Here is a 21,111-nt window from a genome sequence, read left to right on the forward strand (position 1 = left end):
CAATCGTCTCTCAGTGCGGGTTTTGCCTTGATGGCCAGCCGTAGGAATGTCATGAGCCAGGTGTAATAGGGGAATTCTGTACTTCTGAGGAACAATCAGCTGTTTGCTATAAGTCCAGGGCTTATCTAGGGAGTCGGCATTGGCAACCCGATACAAAAGTCCATTTTCTCTGATAATTCTTTCTCCGTTCTCCCCTAGCTGCCCTATTTCAGCTCGGGCTCTAAAACTAGCAAGGGTGGGGTCAGTCTCTACTTCTTGTCTAAACTGAACTTTATCCCAAGTAACATTCATATTATCCCCACAAGAAGAATCACTCACCGGCTGTAATGGCAGTTCTGGTGGCCTCATTTCCATGGATGGGTTGTACACGTCCACATGGGCTGCTCTCTTGGCTTGACTTCTGGTTACCGCACCGACAAAGTGGCAATGAAGATTCCCCACATCATTTCCTAGAAGAACATCTGCAGGGAGGCCGCTCATCACACCGACCACACATTGTTTTGCCCCAAAGCCATAATCCAGGGTCACACTCGCTCTTGGAATATATCTCTGGGTACCTCCTGCCAGTTCAATGGCAATTCCTGGTCCCTTTTGAATTGCTTGTGGTTGAATTACTCGGGGATCGGCTATGGTGAGGAAAGCCCCAGTGTCACGGAAGCCAACAACTTTTTGGCCATCCAGCACGACCTCCTGTAGATGTTTGTCCTGAAGATCAGAAGAACAGGTGGCTGGAGCTCGCACCCCATAGACTCCAGGTAGGGAAGCCAGGATATCTGAGTCACTTGGCAAGTCATCAGGCACAGAATCCAGGTCTTCTCCTGGTGAAGGTGTCTGTAGATAATGAACAGGCAAAGGCGGTCTGTAGCTGTTCTGTCTCCGAACACCTGGACATTGGAATTGCATGTGCCCAGGCTGCCCACACCCATAACATCTGCGCTCTGGGATTCTTCCTCCACGTCGTATTCCCAAAGGTGGAGCATGAGTAATGCGAGGCACAGTCACACGAAGGTCCCCATGAGTTGACGGTCTAGGGTGATGGTGAACATTGGGGCCAGAAGGACCAGGGGCCGCCAGAGTTGGGGGGTTGGTGGTTTTTTTCTCACTGGGTAGTAGTTTTTTCCACTGAGGCTTGATGGTGAGAGCCTCATCAGCTAGAGCTGCAGCTTCCTCCACAGTGTCTGGTCTCCTTTCACGCACCCATTCCCAGGTCTCAGCGGGGCACTTGAAGTAAAACTGCTCTTTTAGGAGGACCTGGAGGACGGTCTCCAAGGTTAAGGCCTCCTCTGCCTCCAGCCAACGATGCCACTGATGTTTCAGTTTGTTGGCATACATCTTGAAGGACACTTCCTCATCACATGCTAAAGTACGGAACTGAGTCCTGTAAGTGTCTGGCGTTACAGCATAATGTTCTAGAATAGTCTGTTTAATATCCGCATACTCACAGTTCCACCGAGGGTCCATAGCTCTATAGGCTGCAGCAGCTCCACCCTCTAAGAGCCCAACCAGATGCCGGACGCGCTCCCTTTCTGGGACTTCCATTAATCGACACTGATGCTCAAAGTCCTGGAAGAAGCCCTCAATGTCACCAGCAGCCTCATTAAACTGCTTGAAGTCTTTGCGGGACACCCTGGCAAGTTCCCTCATGATGGGTGCTGGGGTTACAGTCTGTCTGGAACCTCTTGCGGCTTCCACAGCGAGCTGCTTATCCAGCAGTGCCATCTCCTCCATCCTGCGCTCCTTCTCTTTAGCTCCACTCATGACCTCCATCTTATATTCTATGGTGGTCTCCTCTCCCAGCAAGGCCATCTCCTCCTCGTACCACACAACCCATTGACTTTTTTGGGTATTTACCTCCGGCTCCCGTCTTTGCTCCCCTTGCTGTGGAAATTGTTCCTCGGTGCCATCTTGCAGGCAAGCGTTTTCCAATGCCTCAATTAGTTGCTCCTTAGAGAGTCCTTTGTAGCCGACACCTAATTCATGGGCCTTTGTTTGTAGGCTCACCACAGTCCAGTTCCTGTATCCTGAGGTTCTGGTTTCAGACGTTGATTGGCCGTTGTCCTCCATTTCTTCTGCTCTGATCCCGCTGCTGCCACCAGTTTGTAACGGGGTGTACATCAGAGCAAAGAGAGACAACAGGCCGAGGATGATCCAACAGGTTTACTAACAGGAATACAGGAACAGCACACGACAAGTCCAAATAAAACAGATTCGGGGACACCTCCCGATAATCCAAAGTGCCAGATCACGACGAAATAGTCCTCTTCAGAGTCCCAGAAATCCCACACAATCCACTGGACGGCGAGATCTATCCACAGAATCAGATCTCGCTCCCTTCCTCTTCAAAACTCAGCTCCCAACTGCATTTAGAAACAGGAGTGAATTGTCTGAGCTCGTGGGCCCGCCCCTCAAGGGTAGGGGTCTATGCAATGGTTGGGCCCACTAGAAGATTCTAGAAGGTTGGCTCCGAGATGTCTACAGGTTTGTGTAGTTGGCATTATCCACTGCTTACGAAACAATGAGAAGTTCCCCTGGCTGTGTGGACAAGAGATAATTGCATTATGGGCCCAGAGACACAGGAGATGGGGGGTTAGGTATGGTTACTTACATCCCAAGACATAGTATTACAGCAAATACAGTGAGAAGGTAAAATACATCATGACAGTCACTGCTAGTCACAGTCTCGGGTCGGCAGCGAGATGAGATGTGACAAGCGGCGGCCATGGAAGACAGTGACAGCGCTGACATCAGGAGGCCAGGACTTCATCACCGCAGGTAAGGAACTTCACTAACGGTGACGGCAGCGCTTGTCATCCCCGCGGCTGCTGTCACTGCAGTATGGGCAGCTGTGGACACCTTACAGTGCGGGCAGCTGTGGACACTGCTGAGCGGGCAGCTGTGGGGCTGGGGCTGGAGCGGGACACAGACTGCAGCGGCAGCCAACAGAAGTCACACGGAAGTGTTTCTGTGTGGCTTTCGGGGATTTTTGCACACATAGGCAGGGTAAACATTGGGTTACTAAGCAAAGCGCTTTGCTTGGATGCCCAATATTTACCCTGGTTATCAGCTTACCGCAGGCTGCCAGTGATTGCTTCCTGCACACGTAGCTGTAAAAAGCCACGCTTTTGGTGATCGAACCATTCTCGAACGTAACTCGAACTGCCGAACTTTTAGCAAATCGTTCGAGTTCGTCGAACGACTCGAACACCCCCCAAAATCAATCAAACATAAAATTGGCGAACCTCGAACCTTGAACATCACTCATCTCTAGTTGGGACCATCAGTTGTGTTGTGCAGAAGTGTGGATGATACACAGCTGATAGTCCTACTGAATAGACTGTTAGAATTTGTATTAAGGCAAGAAAAAAGCAGCTAAGTAAAGAAAAACGAGTGGCCATCATTACTTTAAGAAATGAAGGTCAGTCAGTCCGAAAAATTGGGAAAACTTTGAAAGTCTCCATCTACACCTTCGGCCTGGGACAGCTCATAGAGTCCCACGGCTTCCAGTATCATCTCTATGCCGATGACACACAGATCTACCTCTCTGGACCTGACATTACCTCTCTACTAACCAAAATACCACAGTCTGTCTGCTATTTCATCCTTCTTCTCTGCACGATTCCTAAAACTTAACATGGACAAAACAGAGTTCATTGTCTTTCCTCCTCCTCACTCATCTCCTCCAACAAGCCTTTCCATCAAACATGATGGTTGCTCACTCACCCCAGTCTCACAAGCTCGTTGCCTTGGAGTAACCCTCGACTCTGCTCTATCCTTCAAGCCACACATCCAGGCCCTCTTCAACTCATGCCGATTACAACTCAAAAATATCTCCCGGATTCGTGCTTTCCTTAACCAAGAATCTGCAAAAACATTAGTGCATGCCCTCATCATCTCCCGCCTCGACTACTGCAACCTCCTGCTCTCTGGCCTCCCTTCCAACACTCTTGCACCCCTCCAATCTATCCTAAACTCTGCGGCCCGCTTAATCCACCTCTCCCCTCGCTACTCCCCAGCCTCGTCACTCTGCCAATCCCTTCACTGGCTTCCCATCGCCCAACGACTCCAGTTCAAAACATTAACCATGACATACAAAGTCATGCACAACCTGTCTCCTCCCTACATCTGTGACCTAGTCTCCCGGTAGCTACCTGCACGCAACCTCAGATCCTCACAAGATCTCCTTCTCTGCTCCTCTCTTATCTCCTCTTCCCACAATCGCGTACAATATTTCTCCCGTGCATCCCCCATACTCTGGAACGCTCTACCTCAGCACATCAGACTCTCCACTACCGTGGAAAGCTTCAAGAGGAACCTCAAGACCCACCTCTTCCAACAAGCCTACAACCTACAATAACCCTCAGTCCAGTAGACCACTGCGCAACCAGCTCTGTCCTCACCTATTGCACCATCACCCATTCCTTGTAGACTGTGAGCCCTCGCGGGCAGGGTCCTCTCTCCTCCTATACCAGTCTGTCTTGTACTGTTAATGATTGTTGTATGTATACCCTCTCTCACTTGTAAAGCGCCATGGAATAAATGGCGCTATAATAATAAATAATAATAATAATAAGTGTCCCCAAGTGCAGTGGCAAAAACCATCAAGCGCTACAAAGAAACTGGCTCCCATGAGGACCGCCCCAGGAAGGAAAACCAAGAGTCACCTCTGCCTTGGAGAATAAGTTTATCTGAGTCACCAGCCTCAGAAATCGCAGGTTAATAGCAGCTCATATTAGAGACCAGGTCAATGCCACACAGAGTTCTAGCAGCTGACATCTCTAGAACAATTGTTAAGAGGAGACTTTGTGCAGCAGGCCTTCATGGTAAAATAACTGCTAGGAAACCACTGCTAAGGACAGGCAAAAAGCAGAAGAGTCTTGTTTGGGCTAAAGAACACAAGGAATGGAAATTAGACCAGTGGAAATCTGTGCTTTGGTCTGATGAGTCCAAATTTGAGATCTTTGGATCCAACCACCGTGTCTTTGTGTGACGCAGAAAAGGTGAACGGATGGACTCTACATGCCTGGTTCCCACCGTGAAGGACGGATGAGTAGGTGTGATGTTGTGGGGGTGCGTTTCTGGTGAGACTGTTGGGGATTTATTCAAACTTGAAGGCATACTGAACCACCATGGCTACCACAGCACCTTGCTGGCTATTCCATCTGGTTGGCGTTTAGTTGGACAATCATTTATTTTTAACAGGACAATGACCCCAAACACACCTCCAGGCTGTGTAAGGGCTATTTGACTAAAAAGGAGAGTGATGGGGTGCTACCCAGATGAGTTGGCCTCCACAGTCACCAGACTTGAACCCAATCAAGATGGTTTAGGGTGAGCTGGACCGCAGAGTGAAGGCAAAAGGGCCAACAAGTGCTAAGCATCTCTGGGAACTCCTTCAAGACTGTTGGAAGATCATTTCCGATGACTACCTCTTGAAGCTCATCAAGAGAATGCCAAGAGTCTCCAAAGCAGTAATCAAAACAAAAGGTGGCTACTTTGAAGAACCTAGAATATAAGACATATTTTCAGTTGTTTCACACTTTTTTGTTAAGTGTTTCATTCCACATGTGTTAATTCATAGTCTTGATGCCTTGAATGTGAATCTACAATTTTCAGAGTCATGAAAATAAAGAAAACTCATTGAATGAGAAGGTGTGTCCAAACCTTTGGTCTGTACTATAATATATATATATATATATATACAGTGCCTACAAGTAGTATTCAACCCCCTGCAGATTTAGCAGGTTTACACATTCGGAATGAACTTGGCATTGTGACATTTGGACTGTAGATCAGCCTGGAAGTGTGAACTGCACTGCAGCAAAAAAGAATGTTATTTCTTTTTTTTTTAAATTGTGAAAAGTTTATTCAGAGGGTCATTTATTATTCAACCCCTCAATCCACCAGAATTCTGTTTGGTTCCCCTAAAGTATTAAGAAGTATTTCAGGCACAAAGAACAATGAGCTTCACATGTTTGGATTAATTATCTCTTTTTCCAGCCTTTTTTGACTAATTAAGACCCTCCCCAAACTTGTGAACAGCACTCATACTTGGTCAACATGGGAAAGACAAAGGAGCATTTCAAGGCCATCAGAGACAAGATCGTGGAGGGTCACAAGGCTGGCAAGGGGTACAAAACCGTTTCCAAGGAGTTGGGCCTACCTGTCTCCACTGTTGGGAGCATCATCCGGAAGTGGAAGGCTTATGGAACTACTGTTAGCCTTCCACGTCCTGGACAGCCTTTGAAAGTTTCCACCCGTGCCGAGGCCAGGCTTGTCCGAAGAGTCAAGGCTAACCCAAGGACAACAAGGAAGGAGCTCCGGGAAGATCTCATGGCCGTGGGGACATTGGTTTCAGTCAATACCATAAGTAACGTACTCCACCGCAATGGTCTCCGTTCCAGACGAGCCCGTAAGGTACCTTTACTTTCAAAGCGTCATGTCAAGGCTCTTATACAGTTTGCTCATGATCACTTGGAGGACTCTGAGACAGACTGGTTCAAGGTTCTCTGGTCTGATGAGACCAAGATCGAGATCTTTGGTGCCAACCACACACGTGACGTTTGGAGACTGGATGGCACTGCATACGACCCCAAGAAAACCATCCCTACAGTCAAGCATGGTGGTGGCAGCATCATGCTGTGGGGCTGTTTCTCAGCCAAGGGGCCTGGCCATCTGGTCCGCATCCATGGGAAAATGGGTAGCATGGCCTACCTGGAGATTTTGGCCAAGAACCTCCGCTCCTCCTTCAAGGATCTTAAGATGGGTCGTCATTTCATCTTCCAACAAGACAACGACCCAAAGCACACAGCCAAGAAAACCAAGGCCTGGTTCAAGAAGGAAAAAATCAAGGTGTTGCAGTGGCCTAGTCAGTCTCCTGACCTTAACCCAATTGAAAACTTGTGGAAGGAGCTCAAGATTAAAGTCCACATGAGACACCCAAAGAACCTAGATAACTTGGAGAAGATCTGCATGGAGGAGTGGGCCAAGATAACTCCAGAGACCTGTGCCGGCCTGATCAGGTCTTATAAAAGACGATTATTAGCTGTAATTGCAAACAAGGGTTTTTCCACAAAATATTAAACCTAGGGGTTGAATAATAATTGACCCACACTTTTATGTTGAAAATTTATTAAAATTTAACTGAGCAACATAACTTGTTGGTTTGTAAGATTTATGCATCTGTTAATAAATCCTGCTCTTGTTTGAAGTTTGTAGGCTCTAACTTATTTGCATCTTATCAAACCTGCTAAATCTGCAGGGGGTTGAATACTACTTGTAGGCACTGTATATATGTGAATATATATATATATATATATATATATATGTATATACATATATGTATGTGTATATATATATATATATATATAGATATATATATAAATATATATATATATATATATATATATATATATATATATATATATATATATATAGATATATATAAAAGTTATATTTAAAAAAAATGTGTTGGATTAAATAAATAAATACCAATAAATATGTAGACATGTTTACCAATAAATTGTAAAGGTGTGATACCACTCAAAAAAAGCCACAATTGCAATATGTAGCATAAATATACAATCATACGTGAAAACAGATATTTAAATGTCACATATTTATATTTTGAAGTAGGCATAGTTGTTCGTAACTGTATCTACACATTTCTATTTGTACCTTTGGCTTATGAGTTTGGCAACACTTTGAGTTTCATCCTCACTAATACTTAATAATTAACTGTCACTGTCTGCTTAATTTATTTATTTATACACTCTTAAAGCTAAAAAGGAGATGTCACTTTGTTCAATTTATTACCAGATGTCATTATCTCCTTCTTATATGTTTCTAACACTCATAAGTAGATGACAATTTGTTTTTTTTTACTGCAATCTTCCATTTCCCAAGCAATGTGCATGTCTGGTGTCCGTGCCGTGGATCTTTGGTAAGAGGCAGAATCAAGTGCAGTGCACCTGTGGCACTGCTTGGCAACAGCAGGATGCTTGCATTCTGGGGCCACGAACCAAAGATCACTACGAACAGGAGGCTTGGACGCCGTGCATCTGCCACAAATGCTTGGCCACGTCACTTACACACCCACTAGTCCCCACCACTGGTTGGCTATTCTACATTGAAATACTGGCCTCTTTTAACCCAATACACGCATCCTGATGAAGTAATACAAAACACAAGTTGGGGTGGCATGGACCCAACAGATACCATACACTACTGTAAGTTTATAAACTTTTGTTACGAAGCGGCGCCACCATAGCCATAAGCAGCCTGCTGCGGTTCCTTTTGCACCCAGGCGCCGGCTGCCATGTTTGGCCATGCCTTGGGTCGTCCAGTTGGCTGTTTCTTCCACCACGTCCAAGTGTGGAAAGGTGGCTAGTGCGCATGCTCCCGCCGATTCACCCCAGCCAGAGCCTAAGTCCAGTGTTTCACTTAGTGAGCATGCTCAGCCTGATTGTGTCATTTCTGAGACTAAAGGCCGCTTTACATGCTACGATTTATCTGACGATATGTCGTCGGGGTCACGGTTTTCGTGACGCACTTCCATCATCGTTAGCAACGTCGTTGCGTGTGACACATCATCGTAAAGCGCCGTGCTTCCTTGCTGCTGTTCCAGTTGTGCTGTAGCAGTCCAGTGGCGTTAACTGGGCTGCGGTTGCTGCGTTACCTCTCCGGTTGTGTCCTCTACGCACATAGACAGCGTACCTGCTGTGCCACCTGTCTGGTAGTGCCCCTACGCACATGGACAGCGTACCCCAGGAACCCTGTGGAGTTAACAGGGAGTTCCTGGGTTGGGTGTGTGAACCCTATTATCCTCCTTAGCTTCCCAGTCAATGCTACTGGTGTGACTACCTGATCTGACGTGTCTTTCACACACATGGCCAGTCGAGTGGCGACCAGAAATGCTAATTGGAGGACCGCTCGTCCTGTCGTATCTTACACACGTGGCTGACAGGGCGCTGTCGCGGCGGTCTTCTCGGTCAACGCTACCTGGTCACCCTCTGGGCTGTGGAGTTGGTAAGACAAACCTACGACTCCGACTCCTCAATTTCCTTTGCACCGACTCAGACTTCGACTCCACGACTCCGACTCCCACATATATTGCTTATAGTTAAGTGAAAAATGTATTGTAGTATAATGTGTATCATTTTTATGATACAATAATCGCGAGATGTTTAGATAGAACATAAAATATATTTATTTGAATACAATTTTAGAACACACAAAACTGTAATCAATTGTATATATGTTATACAATATGTAATATACAGCAGTAGATTACATATATATCTTGTGTGTGCATGTATAATATATACACACACATATATATATATATATATATATATATATATATATAAAATTACATATTGTATTACATATTTACAATTTATTACAGTTCGTGTTCCAAAGTTGTATTCCAATAACTATATTTTATGTTCTAAATATCTTGATTATTGTATCATAAACATGATTAAATGTCTGATGTTCACATTGTACTACAATACAGTTTTCACTTAAATATAAGCAATATGCTAAATGTTATTATTTAGTATGTTTTTCTTGAAAACTGTTTTTTGCCACTTACATAGTGTATTACATAGTGTTATATATAACACTATTACACTATGTAAGTGGCAAAAAACAGTTTTCAACAAAAACATACTAAATAACATTTGTGCAGTCTATGAATTTGTTCTAAGAAATAGAATTGCCTCCATCAGATCCCCCTTCATAGATGACCTCAAATCTGACCTAATAATTTTAAGGCTAGAGAACAACCTCTCTACAGTAACTTGGGTTGGAGGCAAAGCCGTAACCACATGGGCAACATCTCTAACAATTTCGAGGTATAAAGGAATTGCCTCATGCACAGTCAGTGTTGGTGAACGGTTGAATTTTTCTATTTCTTTGAGAGCAAGTGAAAAATGTTGCTGAAATCTGACCAATCTGCTGCTATAGGAGACGGAGTGAAATCTTTTTCCTTGCGACAACACTTTGCTGCTCCATGTCATCCAAATACTTGTCAAAGTTAAACTCCTCATCTGATGAGGATGAAGATATGGCAGCAGTAGCACTGTCAGGGCCCCAAGTCCTCTTGCGCCTGGCAGTCCTGTAGCTGCTCATCCTAACTGCTACCTCACTCAAAGCTTCTTTTTCTTTAGTAAGCTGTTGATCATCAAGCAGTATATGATGACTTGGGTCCACATAAACAGCTGCCAGAAGAATTTTACTTTCCAATAGCTGTGTCTCTCTCCATTTCATTGAAGCAGAAATGCCACCTCTGATTAAACCTCCTCTTTGGGACAGGCAAAATAACAAGTTCTTCCACTCCCTTATGAAAATGCCAGGAGTTAAATCCTCAGCTTGTAATTTTTTAGTCACAGTAAATGGGTGATTAAGCAATTCCTTCAATTCAGCCAGCTGTGTCCATTGACCTTCATTTAATGTTACTTGAGGGTTCACCAAATCTATAAGAAACGATTTTAGTTCAAGCAATCGCTCAGTCATTAAATAAGTGCTGCCTCACCGAGTGGCTTGATCATCAATTGCCCCTTTCCCAGCACGTCTCTTCAAGATGGAATCAATTTTAGGGGTTCTGGCGGCAATAACCAACTTCCTCACTTTTCCAATCAGATTTCCAGCATGTCCACCCAGTTTCACACATCTGGCTTTTCGCCATTTTGGTGGATGTGGCGCATGCCAGTACAGTACAGTACAGTGGCAGCGCCACAACTTCCAGGTCACATGCTTCGATCACATGAAAGCATGTGACCGTCGTTTGTCGCGCTGCCGCTGTACTGTATACACTGTACTGGAGTGCGCCGCATCCGCCAAACCGGCGAAAAGCCGGATGTGTGAAACCAGGGTACCTCTTGTAGACTTTCTCTTTTTGCCAGCTGCAGCGTGTGCACAACACAGCGCATGTGATGAATATGAAAGTGTTTTGAAGCAGCTTCAACAAGATCATCTAATCCTAAAGTATCATTTTGCTGCTCTTCTGTTGTAATATGTGTTTGTTCCTCAGTTACATGAACAGCACTGTGGCTCCATCTCACACATACTAAATCCTAAATTTTCTTCTAGCTGTTGTTCATTAAGGCCACTTTTGCATACAGAGTTAAATCTTTGGCAGATCTGTGGTTGCAGTGAAATCATGGACATATTGTTCAATTTGTACACAGCCACAAACCTAGCAGATTGTCCACAATTTCACTGCAACCACAGATCTGCCACAGATTTATCTCTGTGTGTAAAGTGGCCTTTACTCTCATTTATCAGTTAATTGTACTTTAATTGTACTTCTTTGAAGCATTGTTCGTTACAATGGCAAGAACCTGTTCTTTTTTGCGTTCCTAATCTTGCAGAACTTTTTCCACTAAGGCTGGGTTCACACATAGCGACAGCGACAACGACGTCGCTGTTACGTCACCATTTTCTGTGACGTAACAGCGACCTAGTAAGTCGCTGTTATGATCGCTGCTTAGCTGTCAAACACAGCGACGCAGCAGCGATCATAACGTCGCTACATGTGCACAGAGCAGGGAGCCGCGCACACTGCTTAGTGCTGGCTCCCTGCTCTCTTAGCTATAGTACACATCGGGTTAATTAACCCGATGTGTACTGCAGTTACATGTGCAGAGAGCAGGGAGCCGCACACACTGCTTAGCGCTGGCTCCCTGCTCTCCTAGCTACAGTACACATCGGGTTAAGTACAGGATGTGTACTGCAGCTACATGTGCAGAGAACAGCGCACACGGCTTAGCGCTGGCTTCCTGCTCTCCTAGCTACAGTACACATCGGGTTAATTAACCCAATGTGTACTGCAGCTACATGTGCAGAGAGCAGGAGCCGGCACTGACAGTGTGAGAGCGGCGGACGCTGGTAACGAAGGTAAATATCGGTTAACCACCTTGGTTACCCGATGTTTACCCTGGTTACAGCTTACCGCAGCTGCCAGATGCCGGCTCCTGCTCTCTGCTCGCTTCATTTCGTTGCTCTCTCGCTGTCACACACAGCGATCTGTGCGTCACAGCGGGAGAGCGACGACCAAAAAAACGAACCAGGGCTGTGTGTAACAAGCAGCGATCTCACAGCAGGGGCCAGATCGCTGCTCAGTGTCACACACAGCGAGATCGCTAATGAGGTCACTGTTGCGTCACCAAAACCGTGACGTAGCAGCGATTTCGGTAGCGATCTCGCTATGTGTGAAGCACCCCTAAGGCCTGGAGAAACTGGCTGGTGTGATGAGCTTTACTATCTTTTACTGCCAATGTCTTACCAACAATTTCTTTCTTGTCACAAACATATCGAACATTGATGGCAAAATAATTCAGTGAAATGCAGTGACTCTGGCATCCCAGCAAAGACAGTGGGTTTTAAGATAGGACATTCAGACACAGCGTTTTGTGAGGATCCTCACAAAAAATGAGCATGTCAGTTTGTGTGGTGTTTTTCTAATCTGCTTTTGCTATTGAAAGCATTATTTATGAGCTCAAAAACCTTTCAGGTGATGCAGTTTTTTAAAAAGCTGATCTGCTTTTGCAGCTGAAAAACGTATACTCAAAGAATGCAGCAAAAACGCTGTGTGTGAATGTAGCCTTAGATCAGGAATAGAACAGACATTTATAGGACATTTCATAAGTTTCCCAAATTCCTATGAAAAAAAAATAATCACACTCTGCATTGCACTACTGTCCCCAATTTATTATATATTTTTGGAGTCGGAGTCGGTGCATTTTATACCGACTCCGACTCCACCAAAATGAGCTCCGACTCCACGACTCCGACTCAGACTCCACAGCCCTGCGGTATAGTGCCCACTCCACCGAAACGCTAACTGGGTTTTCGTCTGGTCTGACGTCTCCCTACACATGTGACCAGTTCCCAGGTTTCCTGGGTTATCTCAGAGCCATCCAGCGCTATAGTCTCCGCCTAACCTTCGGGTTGCCAGCAGCTCCTTTGTCATCTGGAGCACGGTGGTCCCCGACTGGCAATAGGGATTTTTACCCCTTGGTCCTTATCTTCCGGTCCCCCCCGTAACACTTTTGTTCCAACTTACTGTTTTTTTTATGCAGATATGTTCTCCCTTCATTATTAGTTTACTATGTAACTAAGGAATAGTAATACAACTCTTGTCCACTAGATGGCTACATTTGTTCACTTTACCTAATCAGTGGGGGAATAATTCTGCTCATTACTAGTTGAAAGAGTGCTTTTTCTGTGAACAAATTAGTACAATTTTTTGTATTTGGTATATTTTTTCAGGGCCTGCAATTACTGGCAATCCTTGCTTATAACAAATTTATGAATTATGAATATTTGTCTGTATTTTAATATTTGAATTAATAAAAGTATTGATATTTTATTACTCATGTGGGAATACATTTTTACTTTTTGGTTTTTAAATTGTAAGCCTCTGAAAGACTTTAAACTAGTTTAATCTACTTTTACTATTTTGTTTTTTGTTTTTGTTTTTTTAAATGCACAGTAAGTAATGTATGTCCATATTATTGCGTTGTTCTTCATGCATTATACTCTGTATCTGAATTGAAATATTACAGTGCATTAAGTACATGCTTAATACTTGATAAAGGAAGAGGCAGGTCCTTCTTAGGGTATGTGCGCACGTTGCTTTTTACCTGCTTTTTACCTGCTTTTTTGCTGCTTTTTCTTCTGCGCTGTTTAATGCCAAAATGGATGTGTTCTTCTATTCAAGCAAAGTCTATGGGAATTTGGGTTTCTTGTTCACACTATGTTGTTCAAAATGCTGCCTTTTTGAGGCAGAACTTTGGTCAAAAACTCAGCTTTTCAAAGAAGCAACATGTCAATTGTTTTTGCCATTTGGGTTTTGCACTGCAAAGCTGAGTTTTTGACCAAAGTTCTGCCACAAAAAGGCAGCATTTTCAACAACATAATGTGAACAAGAAACCCAAATTCCCATAGACTTTGCTTGAATAGAAGAACACATCCATTTTGGCATTAAACAGCGCAGAAGAAAAAGCAGCAAAAAAGCAGGTAAAAAGCAGGTAAAAAGCAGGTAAAAAGCAACGTGCGCACATACCCTAAGTCTGTATGTTATAAACGTTAGTGATGAGCGAGCACTAAAATGCTCGGATGATTGTTTCTTGAGCAGAACATTTTGCAATGCTCTGGTGCCTGTCTCAAGTAAAGAGCATAATAGAAGTCACTGGCAAAACTTTTCGTACAGAACAAAGTGGTTAACAAAATGTGGGGTCCACTTTTTGGTGTTGCCTCATGTAAAAGTGCAAAATTTAGTAATTAATCCACAATTTTGTGAAAAAAATGAAATTTTCAATATGACGACTTAATGTTATCAAATTTTTATGTTGTGCATGTGGGTTCAAAATGCTCACTACACCCCTAGATAAAATCATTATGGGGTCTACTTTCCAAAATGGGGTCATTTGTGGGGGGTTTCTGCTGTTTAGTTACCTTAGGGCCCTGCAAATGCAACATGGTACCCGCAATCTATTTCAGCCAAATTTGTGTTCCAAAATTCAAATAGTGCTCCTTCCCTTCTGAGTCCTGCTGTGTGTCCAAATAAACATTTCTGTCCACATTTTGGGTATCAGCACTCTCAGAAGAAATTTGATATCAAATTGTGGGGCCCTCTTTGTTGTTCTATTTCTTGTAAAAGTGAATAAATTGAGGCTAAAGCAACATTTTTAGGTAAAATGTAATTTTTTTTTCAATCCACTTTGCATTTGTTCTTGTGAATCACCTGAAGGGTTAGTAAACTTCTTGGATGTGGTTTTGAGCAGTTTAAGGGCTCTAGTTTTTAGAATGGTGTCACTTTTGGGTATTTTCTGTCACCTAGGCCTCTCAAATTCACTTCAAATGCGGTGTGGTCCCTAAAAAAAATGTCTTATACATTTTATTGGAAAAAATGAGAAATTGCTGATGAACTTTGAACTGTTCTAACTTCCAAACAAAAAAAAAAATATGATTTAAAAATTGTGCTGACATAAAGTAGACATGAGGGAAATGTTATTTATTAACTATTTTGTGTCACAGAACTCTCTGGCGTAGGGACATAAAAATAAACAAATTCAAAATTATAAAATTTTCAATATTTTCGGCAATTTCTGATTTTTTTTTCACAAGTAAATGCAAAAATTATTGTCCTAAATTTACCACTAAATTGAAGCACAATATGTCACGAAAATCAATAACAGAATCACCGGGATCCGCTGAAGCGTTCCAGAGTTATTTTATCATAAAGTGATAGTGGTCAGATTTCAAAAATTGGTCTGGTCATTAGGGTCAAACTGGCACCATTATTAAGGGGTTATGGTTTTGAGAATGTAACAATAAAATTTTTAAAATGCTTTGTCCTAAATGCTTAAAACAGTCCAGTCTGAATAGATACGTAACACATCTGACTTCATTTTTGGCAATAGCTATTATTGTGACTTTTAAAGATCAGTAAACCAGATATTTTTTAAATAATGCAAAACTTAATTTTTATCTATCCAGTTATTTACTTTTAATCCTGATTTTATATTTTTCTATTTACTATTAATATTTTGTAGAAAATAATGTCATTTTACCAAACTATACACACTGCGGAGCAAATGACTGCCCATATATTGAATTCAACATTACAAACAGTACCAGCTCCAGGAAGCCAACAAAATCTTTAATTTACACTCTTTTGGGTATTTATACAGGTAAGACTTTAATGAATAGATCATTATACTGAGTAATGAGACAAGTTCACATATTTTAAATTATTTATTTACTTTAAATTGTTGTGCAGTAACAGTTCCCCAACAGCTTCCCATGGAAAGTCCTGAAGGACTTAAAAAAGCCCCGTGGTAGGATGAAAATGTTGAATTAACATGAGGGAGTAAATTGCTTATTTTTACTTAAATTTAAGAAGTAATGGATTCGTACATATATTGTGTAATGACCAAATTATCTTCAATATATATTGTACATTGCCTTCTATGTTTACTGTATATATGGATCAATTAATTACTTCCTACAAGTTAGTACCATAAATTGTTATGTAATTCAAGTTTCATTGTGTTTACTGCTTTTGCTATATTATGCTTATATTATGATAAGGACACTTGCCCAAGAGAAAGGTAGCAAATACACTTCCATATTTGCTGCTAAGGGTGTTTGAGAGCAATTTTAAAAAGAGTTCAAAAGAATAGAATAAGAGAAAAAAGTAAAAATAACAAAACAAACTAAAAATAATCTAACTTATCATTGACACTAAAAAATGCTCAATAGAGTCCTCAAACATCATTATATATAACATGATTGTGCATTAAGGGATATTAGGAGTAGATAATGGTGTTCAACCATCAGTTATTTACACACCTATATGGACCTAAGCGTTAAAGATACGACCATTCACAGATAGCACCAGCATATCCACAAAGTAAATATGTGAGGATAAATATGTTCCTTTGTATAGTCCTATTAACAGCACTAAGGATTCCCTACTTGATGGAAATTACCACCCTAATATGTACACAAATGGCTCCCCCACTCAACAAATACAGGAGGGAGAGCCACCCCCATCTTTTTCTACTCCCAGTATCGCTTTATACATCATTGTGTTATAGAGATGATAGATAATTATGTATGGAGGCGCCATTGACCAATTTTAGTGTCTTTGATAAAAAAAAAAAGTTTGATTTGTTTCTTTATTCTATTTTTCAGTTCTATTTTATTCAACTCTATTGCAGCTGTTAATTTAAAGTGACAAGGACCGCTGGAAATGCTATGCAGAGCAAAACAGAGTTACTGGTACAACCACTCCGGATATTCATAAATGGGGCAAATATGTGTTTGTTTCCCTTGGTATTGAAGGATGGGTAAAAAAAATAAACAGAGCAAACCAACATAAGATCCACATCAAAATGCAGAATTAAATTGATTATCTTTTTAACTGGATAAAATTTCTAAATGCTGAGAAAAAACAAACAATATTTCAGTATACATGTTATTAAAAATCCTTACCATTATAAATAAGAGATGTATTTTCAATGTTATTGTTTACTCCTAGGAAAGCTCTTTCCAATAGAGTTTTAAGTTTCATAGACTTATAGTTTCATAGTTTTAAGGTTAAAGGTAGACTAAAGGCTACTTTACACGCTGCGATATCGGTACCGATATCGCTAGCGTGGGTACCCGCCCCCATCTGTTGTGCGACACGGGCAAATCGCTGCCCGTGCCGCACAACATCGCCCAGACATGTCACACATACTTACCTGCCCGGCGACGTCACTGTGACCGGCGAACCGCCTCCTTTCTAAGGGGGCGGTTCGTTCAGCGTCACAGCTGCGTCACTGAACCGCCGCCCAATAGAAGCGGAGGGGCGGAGATGAGCGGGACGTAACATCCCGCCCACCTCCTTCCTTCCGCATTGTGGCTGGGAGGCAGGTAAGGAGAGCTTCCTCGTTCCTGCGGTGTCACACGGAGTGATGTGTGCTGCCGCAGGAACGAGGAACAACCTCGTTACTGCTGCAGTAACGATTTTTGAGAATGGACCCCCATGTCACCGATGAGCGATTTTGCACGTTTTTGCAACGATGCAAAATCGCTCATAGGTGTCATACGCAACGGCATCGCTAATGCGGCAGGATGTGTGTCACCAATTCCGTGACCCCAACGAGTTCGCATTAGCGATGTCTTAGCGTGTAAAGCCCCCTTTAAGCACATTGAGTCTAACCCAAAACTCCATCGGCCAGACAGTAAACTCCATATTAGTGGAAAATTTGTTCCTGATTTCACATATGTCAATCAGACTAGTTCCCTGTTTCAACACCCAATCACAGAACATAGCAGGTAATATTATAAATTTCAAGAAAGGCATCCAGGCCTTTCTTGAATTTTAGCAGTGAAAACCTTTACAACATTATGTGCCAGAAAGTTCCATAGTCTCATTGCTTTTAAAGGAAAGAATCTGCATCTGTGATTATGATTAAACCTTCTTTCCTCTAGACTTGGTGGATGCCCCTTTACTCAGGCCTAGATGTAAAAGATCATGAGAGAACTCTGTACTATCCCCTCATATATTTGTACATTATAATAACATCGCCCCTAAGACTTTGTTTTTCCAAAGTAAATAACCCCAAGTTGTATGAAGCAAAACCATGTTCTTCTTTTGAGCATCTCTGCCTCTGTTAATGCATCCCATTATGTTATTAGCCTTGGGAGCAGCTGTCTGACACTGGTCAGTAAATTTAAGTTTTCCGTCCACCCATACAGTCAAGTCTTTTTCAGTGACAGTTTTACCCTGTCTTTTACAATTAAAAAAAATCTGACAGTAGGTTTTTGCTACCTCATCTGAGAGCAGCATGGTGTAGGCAAAGAAAACCTCAATCCAACGATCTATCACTTAGATAACTGGCTGCAGCTGTTCTGACACAATTAGATTATTTAGATTTAGAAAAGCTGCAGAGCTGAGAAAGCTGTCCCACCCAAACCAGGCTCTCTATAGAGATTGTACATTGAAACTGAGTTATCAATTAGAGGAGGGGGTGTGTCGCCTTGCCGTGTGCGTGACATTGTAGTCCAGCAATGATAAGGGTCCTGCTGCTTAAACAAATCTAGCAAATAAATCACAGAGCTGACTTTGATTAAACAAGCATGCCTGAATTATATGTTTTAACTCTTGCAGCATGCTGGCTTGAGCTTACATACCAAACCACCTGATGACAAATTCTCTTTCAGTACATAAGCTGAATTTTTATGTCCCCTGCCCAAGGGCATGACCTTATATTTATCCACATTACATTTCAATTGCCATTTCTCAGCTCAAACCTCTGTGCCGCCTAGGGCTATGGGGTACTCAGTCCCGGGCAGTGTAATACTGGGATGTGTCACTGGGTGGCCGTTGCCTGGTTCCGTGACCCTGGGGGTCACTTTAAAAGGGGTTATATACAGGGGAATATTCAATAAAGTTTATGTCGTGACGCCACTTGTGGTTTGCGGTTATGGAGATAGAACCGCTGCTGCACAGTCTCTCTGCTAGGGCTGAAGTTGACAGCAGCCTGGATGTTGGGCCCTCTGCAATTGGGGCTGGGGCCCCAGGAGGTAGGTGATGGAGTTAGGTGCTGAAAGAAGGTAAGCCACATAAAGGGGTTGCTATAAAACTGGTTCTCTTTACTCACAGTGGATGATAACTGGTACCCGGAGGAAGGCTGGTGTTCACCTCTGGTTCCCTGAGTCCCAGTGCCAGTTAGTGACCTGGTGGCCTCTATCCCCTGCACCTTTCTCAAGTTGCTGGGTCCCCATGGCTTGGAGCATCTGGGGGCCCCCTCCTGTTTCTCTCTCAATCTCTGGTCCATACGGCAGGCAGTGTGAACCCTGTAGGGTCGGTGTTCCATTCCAGTTCCTGGTTCTCCTGTCACTGCTGGTGCCCCCTGAATTCTAAGGTCAGTGAGGTCCTGAATGATCCCCTCACTGTGCAGATTTTATCAGGTCTGCCTGGAGCATTTTCCTGACCTAGGGCTCTGTACCCCTTCGGTGCTATGGTTCCGGGAGTACTTCGCCATACTCCTCTGGCAACCACATGCCTGGGCCCTCAGGTCACCGCTACACTCCCGTGTCAGTGCAGTTACGTCCATATCCTCTCACTTCCACTTACTGTCTGTCTGTCCCCTCCCTCCCCTTTTTGTCTAGTGGACTGGACCGGCTCCACCCCTGGGTGGCCATCCATTGGGTCTAATTCTAGTCTGTCACCAGTCTGTGGGGATGGGGGAAAACCTGGGATTATAATGTGTTTTGCTGTTACTGGCACTGGTCTTCCAGGTCCCTGGGGGTAGGCCCTGCATCTTTGCAAGGATGCAGTACCTTGTAGTGCCCTGATGGGTTCAGGGACGCTACACCTCCAGCTTACATAAATCTTTCTGTAATACAAAATTACCCTCCTCTGTATTGATTACCCTGCAGAGTTTAGTATAATCTGCAAATGTTTAAATTCTACACTGTATGCACTTTACAAGGTCATTAGTACATATGTTAAAAAGAAGATGGCCCAAAACTAACCCTTGTAGTACCCTACTTTTAATCCAGCCCAGTGACGCAGTCCAAGTGTGTCCCATTAACAACTACCCATTGCTTCTTATCACTGAGTCAGTTCTTAACCAATTAACACATTTTCCCTTAGGGCGGCGTCACATGGGATGATCTATCATGTGATCGCACGAGCGATCGCACTTGTACCCGTCGTTTATGCGTCACGGGCAATTAGTTGCTTGTGGCGCACAAAGACTCGTTAACCCCCGTCACACGTACTTACCTCCCGGATGACGTCGATGTGTGCGGCGAACATCCTCTTCCTGATGGGGGAGGGACAATCGGCATCACAGCGACGTCACACAGCGGCCGGCCAATAGAAGCGGAGGGGCGGAGATGAGCGGGACGTAACATCCCGCCCACCTGCTTCCTTCTGTATTGCCGGCGGGACGCAGGTAAGCTGTGTTCGTCATTCCCGGGGTGTCACACGGTGTGCTGCCTCGGGAACGATAAACAACCGGAGCACAGAAGGAGGACCGACATTTTGAAAATGAACGACGTGTCAACGAGCAACGATAAGGTGAGTATTTTTGCTCGTCCACAGTCATTCGTAGCTGTCATACGCTATGATATGTCTAACGATGCCGAATGTGTGTCATGGAATCCGTGACCCCGACGACATATCGCCCGATATATCATAGCGTGTGACGCCGCCCTTATTCCCAGAATTCTCATTTTATGTACCAACATGTTATGTAGCCCCATATGAAACGCCTTTGAAAAGACTGGCAGATCATCATAAGGTGGTAAATATCCCAATCGCCAGTCGGGCCCACCGTGCCCCAGATGACAAAGGAGCTGCTGGCAACCCGAAGGTTAGGCAGAGAATACAGAGCTTGGTGGCTCAGTGGAGACCTGGAAACCGGTCACGTGTGTAGGGACATGTCAGACTGGACGACAACCCAGTTAGTGCTTTGGTGTACCTGGCGCTACACTGACCACATGTGCAGGGAACACGTCAGGCCAGGTGGTGACCAGGTAGCGTTGACCAAAAGACCGCCGCAAAAGCGCCCTGTTGGCCACATGTGTAGGATACGTCAGGCC

General features: G+C 43.6%; 1 protein-coding gene across 2 annotated transcripts in view; it reads left to right on the forward strand.

Moving 5' to 3' along the window:
- Nucleotides 1-21,111, forward strand: part of LOC142295128 (protein unc-93 homolog A-like) — a 592,827-nt gene that overhangs the window by 198,934 nt on the left and 372,782 nt on the right. For both annotated transcript variants that reach the window (XM_075338196.1, XM_075338195.1), the window contains exon 4: nucleotides 15,561-15,698. In XM_075338196.1, coding sequence (XP_075194311.1) covers nucleotides 15,561-15,698 — 138 coding nt within the window. The remainder of the gene's footprint in view (nucleotides 1-15,560; nucleotides 15,699-21,111) is intronic.

Source organism: Anomaloglossus baeobatrachus, chromosome 3 (genome assembly GCF_048569485.1).
Source record: "Anomaloglossus baeobatrachus isolate aAnoBae1 chromosome 3, aAnoBae1.hap1, whole genome shotgun sequence".
Classification (NCBI taxonomy): domain Eukaryota; kingdom Metazoa; phylum Chordata; class Amphibia; order Anura; family Aromobatidae; genus Anomaloglossus; species Anomaloglossus baeobatrachus.